Here is a 6,656-nt window from a genome sequence, read left to right as displayed (position 1 = left end):
GGGGAGAGACTCTGAGAGGATCCGAGTGGGAAACCTGGTCAAGTCATAAACCTTTCACATTTAATCAATAGATTTTGCTTTGTAATGCTCATTGGCTGAGTTATTCTTTCCTTTGTAAGAGAGCTCAAATATTATAGATGCAAGTTGAGAAGGCTGAGCAGTTGAGGGGAAACATATGAGGGGAGACACCATATACTGGTTCATCAAACCATCCATTTTCTTCTTGGGAACACCAGATTACATTGCAGATTGCAAGGTTATACCTTGCAAGATTACCTTTATTGAAATTTTGATGGAGTGAAGTGACAGTAGAATGTGGGCAGAAATGATATACAGGACTTCCAGTTCTGGCCATAAAAGCCCCTGTGAGAATCTCCATGCTTTCTTCCCCTTCTGTGGAGACCTTGAAGACTGTGTGAAAGATGGTGACATAACACTTGGAAGGAGCTTGGGTACCTGAATAACCACCACCACATCGCTGAACTGTGAAATGAGTCAGCAATCATTTTTTATTGTTTTAAGCCATTGATATTTCAGAGATTTTTGTTACAGCAGCTAGCCCACTCAGCTAATACATCATTTAGGGCCACCCCACTCTTCCTACCCTTTTCATCTTCGGAAGTTTCTCCTTCTTCCTTCAGCTGCTGCCTCCAGAGCACCCAGCATTAAAAGCATCACAGTCTCCCACAAACACTGCCTTTTTAGGCAGCAACCAATGTGATTCTTAATCAGGGACTGAAAAGGGAGAAGGTACTCTTGGACCTAGCTATGTCCAGTTTGATTTTAAAGAATATCCCGGTGGCATCTGGCAGTGAGGGAAAGAAAAGGAAATGGGACCTGAAAACAGAACTAGTCTGAGACTTCTTGGAGGGAGCCCATATTCAGGTCACAAGAGTCTTGAAGACTATGGTAGTTGAAAGATATGCCGTATCTGCCTTATCCACCAGATCAAGGCAAAAGCTGGGTCCTGCCTTTAGAACTTGTTGCAAAAAGATGAGCTATTGCAGCATGTCAATTCCACAGTATATTTATTACTACAGCCCATGAAAGGAAAACATAGGTTTTTACAACCCTGGTATCCAAACAAAACGGTGGTACCTAGAGAGAGGCAGAGAAGAAGGTGAGTGAGATCCCAGAAGCACACGTTGTAGATCCATGGGTGTGGGGTCTCATATGTCTGGGCACCCTGTACTCAGTAAATATTGCTAAATGAAGCACTGAATCAAAGCATCAACTAATTGATCAAGAATGAGGAGAAAATGGCACATTCCATCAAGAACTCATGCTCTTGAGTAGGGATGACTATCTTCCTCCTGAGATTAAGATTCTTGAGGTTGGGCCTCCTAGTGGGCGTCCCTAGGAGAGCTCTGAGGGCTCAGTATACTAGGGTTCAATGCACCTCCCCACACAAGAGAGGGCAGAGGGGAGGAATAGAAATTGCCCTACTCACCCTCCTCAACCCCTCTCTTCTGACTTCGGTCCCCAGCTCCCAAAAATTCCACCACATTCACAACTACTCTGGGGAATTTGAGCAGCCCAATTCCAGTCACCCTCAGGAGCTAAACAGAAAATTGCTGTTTTTCCTTTTACACGCCATCAGCCCAATTGACAGGCAGTAGCAGCAGAGCACCAGAACCAGCTGATACTGCTTCACTAGTTTAGATAAAAAAGGAAACCAACGCCCAGCCTAAGCTGCTCCTGCTCCCAGGGATCCCGAGGGCCCACCTTCCAGGTCTAATAGCGACATGACTTGTCATTGGGGCCCAGGCTCCCAGGTGGTCCCATAGGTGGTTCATACCGCACTCTACCTTGAATACAAGCTACCAACCCAACCCTCAGGCAAAGGTCACCCAAGGAGAATTCTTAGGACCCCCCTACCTTCATAGACCTTCTTCACATAGCACTGTTCGGTTGCCGTGGTCTCGCAGAATCTTTCCCCACTCACGCAAACCCCACTGGCGTTGACTCGATCACAATGAAAGCAGTAAAGAGCTGGAAAGTAAAACCAGCAGAATGAGGCTCTTCTGGACCAGTCTCCCCACTGGTCAGGGGAGGGAGCACACACTCTGTCCCAGACTCAGGCTGGACAATGATCAGTTCCCGCCACCTGCTGAATGTGCTGAAAGCCTGGTGTGATGTCTCTGTGCTTGGCTTATACCTTGGAGGAGGCCCGCATGCCTCTGGGTGCAGGGTCTGTGCCCAGTACAGACAGAATCCCCCTCGACTCCCAGGGATGGACTGTGCTGCCGGAGGAAGAAGGTCAAGGGCTGCACTGCAGCTCACCTGACCCCACTCGCCAACTGATCATCACCCCACCCCAGGGCTGCCCTGTGGCGCAACACCAGGGGACACCATTCAAAATATATCCCATGTGAACGGCATCTGCAGGGGAACAGCAAGTGAAGTGTTGGAGTCGGTGTAGAATCAGGACAGCCCACCCCCACTCCATCCTCCCTGCAGCACCACGAGGCCCCTCCTCACCCTCCTCCAATCAGGGCTGGCACCCTCCACTCTCCCTTTTCATCCCCAACATAGAGCTGCTTAGGAGAACCATGGGACTCAGTCTAAAAAGGGCTCTGATTGGGGTGGGGAAGGGAGAGAAAGGAAGAGAGCGATGGAGGATGGGAAGTAAAAGAGAAGATCAGAAGGAGCAGGATGAGGCAGACAGTGGAAGACTGAGGAAAGGAGAAGATGGAGGGAGGGAGCTGTGAGCATCACCCACAAATGTTTGCCCTGGGGCTGCAGCTCCTCACTCTTCCACAGCCTTGGGGGGAGCACCCAGCTCACCCATGCAGGGATTCAGCAAGCACTGGGCCCCTGCTATGTGCTGGGCACTATTCCAGGGCTTCAGAAAGATGATGAAAGGGAGGATGAAACATACGTTTCACTTATTTACGTAAACACTCAGCAAGAAATTGGGAGAATGACTGACAATGAACACATGAGAAAGATTATTTCAGGTCCCAGTGACTCCTGAAGAATGGAAGACTGAGGACACATGACAGAGACAGTGGGTGAGGTGGGGGGCTGTTACTTTAGACAGGGTGCGCCGCAATGTTTGCTGAAGGCTTAATAGACTCGAAGTTTGATGATTTAAAGAAAGAAGTTGATTGTTGAAACAACCCTGAGCAGTTGGGAAACTGGCTGCGGGAAGATACAGGGGCAAGTGCAAAGGGTCTGAGATGGAGTCAGCTTGTTCCGTTCAAGGAACAACAAGGGCATGTGCAGCTGCAGCAGCTGAATCCTGCATCACTGACTGAAGCAGATGCCTGAGCATCCCCTCCCCCGACCCCTCACCTCCACCTCCAGGCGCTGAAGGCTGCTCCTGCAACACCTGCACGTCCACAGGGGGCGGTGGGAGCACACTCCCTTGCACCCAGGGCAAGCTGGAATATTAGAGAGCAGGAGCCCTGGACACATCTCTCTCCAAGCACAGTGGGGGATACTGGTGAATGATGCTCCAACTTTCTCACCCCTGAGTTGGGGTAGCTTGAGGCTGGCTCTGCCCTGTCCTCAGAATGTCCCCGCAGGGTGAAGCTCCACTTGCCCACCCTGCTGTCTAGCTCGATGACACATCCTTTATCAGCTTCCTTCCCTTCCCTGTTCTTCTTCCTCACTCCCCATGCAGGTATTTCCTGGGACTACCTTCCAGACAAACGCATTTTACTGTTATCTTTCTCTCAGAGTCAGATTCTGGCGAACATCAACTAAAATGATAAATTTTTATTTAGATCATATGAGTGTTCTTCTAAATTTATTTAGCATAGTTTTTATTCCAAGTCTTCCTGTAAATATACAAGAAAAGAAACGCTGACTATTAGCAGGCTGATTCCATTTGCAGGAGAAGAACGTTGCAAACAAATGATTCTAGTTACTGCCAAAGATCATTCCAATTTCAACGAATCCATGGAACCAAATAAAACCAGTGGAAATGTATTCTGTAGAAGGGGAAACTTCTGACCTTTTGTGAGTGCTAGAAAATTCAGTTTAAGAAGTCCACATTGAACATAAAATCATTGATTTTCATGGTGATAGTATAAATACAAATGCTGGTGGAGCATAACATTGCAGCAGAAACAACGTCTTACTCGACTGAGAATCTATGGAACGCAAATACACTTATAGTTGATTGTGGTGAATACATAATTTTTAATTGTGTCCCAATTCTGTCCAAACAAGTATGATAGTGTTGTGTGTCTGTGTGTCTGCATGTATATATATATATATGTGTGTGTGTGTATCAGATATAAATGACTGTATATATCTCTCTATATATCTATATATGTACGTATACACGCACACAGGTGGAATAACTATAAAGGTTTTGTGAGGAAGGTGATGTGGAATAAAATATACTGTTCAGCAATCTTTCTCCCTGTTCCCTGTCATCCATCAGATTTTTAAAATGTTTGAGCCTTTGAGGAACTATTTTGTGATTCAGGGCAAGTGGCCTACAACGGTATTGACCACTTGATGAAAGAGTCCCCTATGTTTTATTCATGTAATAAAGTGTCCGACTCCATTATTTTGATGTTTGATAGTTGACAGCTCTGAGACTCACCTCCTCTGCCCACATCTGGGCCCCAGGAGCTCCCTCCTTTGCCAGTGGTGGGAGTTTCAAACCACACAAGCCCCTGTCTGCGTGCAGCAGCCCTCACCCTGCCTCTCTGCCTAATGAGCACTTGAATCCCAAGCCAGCCTGCTTTCCCTGCCCCCTCACGCCATCTTAAGACCAGCCTGGAGGCAAGCCCTCCTCTCCCCAGGTAGCTTCACTAGTTAAGCAATAAAGTTTTAATACCCTCTTGGTGCATGTCAAGACTTGGCATCTTCAGTGTTGACATCTGAATCAAATTTTGGTGAGGGCCCATCCTGTTTCTACAAGAAAACTCCAAATCTTATAATATTCAACAAATAGAGTACCCAAACACTTTAGCTTCCAAAAGTATTTAACTAGCAAAATTCTGAAAAACAAATTTACAAGCAGAAAGACATTGAAATCTATCCCTACAAAAGGAAAACTTCCCAGATCAACCATAACCTATTTGGCAATCTCACGTGCTGTGCATTCTACTGACAAGGTAGGCTGATAGAGAGTCAAAGAGAGAAGTGGTTCCTGGACATGTGAACCGCCACTCACCCAGGGTCTCCTCAGTCCCACTGCCCTCCCATATGCTCCCCCAGCTCACCTTGCAGGAAGCCCAGCAGCAAGGACAGGATGACCAGTGGCAGCAGGAGGTGCTTACCCATCTCTGAGTTTGGCTTCAGTCCTAAGGATTGGCAGGAGACATGACAGAACTGGAGGCATCAAGAGCCTCTGAGAATCCCAGCTTTAGAACCCCAGGCTGGGAGGACCAGCCAATGGCAGCCCAGGCCAAGGGCTGCACTTCCCCAGGGCACAGAGTGCCTGAAGGAGCCAGGGTCCTGCATTCCTCCCCACATTGCTGACCCTGCTCACCTCCACTGGCCCTATCGAGGGAGCTGAGTCATGTGAGAAGAGCTCACTCTTTTCTGTCTGAATTTCACGACTGTAAAATGGAAGAATAAAGTCTGACTTACATAGCCTAAGGGTTTAGGAAATTCAAGTGAGTTAGTGAATGTGAAACCATCTAAAGAGGTTTGCTATATATAATGGAAATGCTGAAGTATGGTGTGAATAAAGATACTCCTAGAAGAGATATTCTCCTATGAAAATAAACACAGAAAAAAAACATATGCGGAGACTTTTGTAAAGTGCAGGCCCAAACATAATAGATTTTGATGGTAGTTTTGTTTCATTTCCTGGAAAGGAAACTGTTGTCCACAGCCTCAAAGGGCTAGGAATGACAGGTACCACCAAACCTACTTGGTTGTTTAAGCAATCAAAGTTTATTGATAAAGGGAAACAGAACGAGGAGCCAGGATAAAGGGGAACAACAAATCGGTACTTACAACATCCACACCACAATCAGCCAGGGAAGTCCCAGTAGTTTGTACGGTGCGTGGGAGTGCCGATTGTCCAGGTCTGAAGCAAAGCGTCTTTTCCTAAGTGAGACTCCCAATTGCTCTATGCTTGTGACTCTCTTTTATCCTAAGGTTTCTCTAGGTTCTGACTCAGGGTTTCAGACATTTGGATACTTTGAGTTATTTCTTCTTGTTCCCACGCATGGGGTGCTTCTATATATTTTGTTCCCACGGATAGGATGTTTCTAAAGTCCTGTCAGGTGCCTGTCGGGGAGGCCAGCCCAGAAAGGAATATGACGCAGGACATATTCTTTGTAACTTGTGCCTTAGAGTCAGGGCCGAAGTGGCCATCTTTGGCCCCCAGCCCAGACACATTCCTTTGTGTAGGGCCCAGGCGCAGTGTCCTTGGAAGGCGGGGAGGTCAATGAACTCTGTACAGAAACACATCTGCATTTCTTTTGTCATGTTTTGGCAAACAGGAGGAAAGCAAAGTATTGCTCCCCAGATCTTTACAATCTATGCTATAAGTAACCCACCTTTGACTTTGTTTGAATCTATTTCTTTCTCAATAAAGTTTTCTTTTCTGTTCTGGATGCTTGATTACATCCAGTGGAGGGTTCCCCTTCTGGAATGGTGTCATGAGGAGATCTGTAGACCCGCCCCTACCCTGTCCAGTGAAACAATCATAACTGGTGAAAAATACCTTTTAAACAGTC

General features: G+C 46.8%; 1 protein-coding gene across 2 annotated transcripts; it reads right to left on the bottom strand.

Moving 5' to 3' along the window:
* Window positions 1-491: 491 nt before the first annotated feature.
* LOC103559743 (protein PIP-1-like) lies at window positions 492-6,371 on the bottom strand. Of its 2 annotated transcripts, XM_070623388.1 has the most exons (5): window positions 5,929-6,077; window positions 5,456-5,525; window positions 5,187-5,267; window positions 1,879-1,992; window positions 492-1,098 (listed from the first exon to the last, which is right to left on the bottom strand). In XM_070623388.1, exons 3-5 carry the CDS (start codon window positions 5,245-5,247, stop codon window positions 974-976), a joined length of 300 nt encoding a protein of 99 aa, XP_070479489.1. In that variant the 5' UTR covers window positions 5,248-5,267; window positions 5,456-5,525; window positions 5,929-6,077; the 3' UTR covers window positions 492-973. The 2 variants fall into 2 exon arrangements, with proteins under 2 accessions (XP_070479489.1, XP_008531694.1); XM_008533472.2 differs by lacking the exon at window positions 5,456-5,525 and having other exon boundaries at window positions 5,929-6,371.
* Between the last annotated feature and the right edge of the window lie 285 nt (window positions 6,372-6,656).

Source organism: Equus przewalskii, chromosome 6 (genome assembly GCF_037783145.1).
Source record: "Equus przewalskii isolate Varuska chromosome 6, EquPr2, whole genome shotgun sequence".
Taxonomy (NCBI): Eukaryota; Metazoa; Chordata; class Mammalia; order Perissodactyla; family Equidae; genus Equus; species Equus przewalskii.
The sequence above is the reverse complement of the archived record's forward strand: the minus strand, read 5'-3'. Positions and strand labels throughout refer to the sequence as shown.

Coding starts and splice junctions, on each gene's coding strand:
- LOC103559743 (XM_008533472.2), bottom strand. CDS start 5,247: ATGGGTAAGCACCTCCTGCTGCCACTGGTCATCCTGTCCTTGCTGCTG. Junction 1,993..5,186: donor GCTGCTGGGCTTCCTGCAAG/GTGAGCTGGGGG, acceptor TTTACTTTCCAG/CTCTTTACTGCTTTCATTGT. Junction 1,099..1,878: donor TGTGAAGAAGGTCTATGAAG/GTAGGGGGGTCC, acceptor GCCTCTCTCTAG/GTACCACCGTTTTGTTTGGA.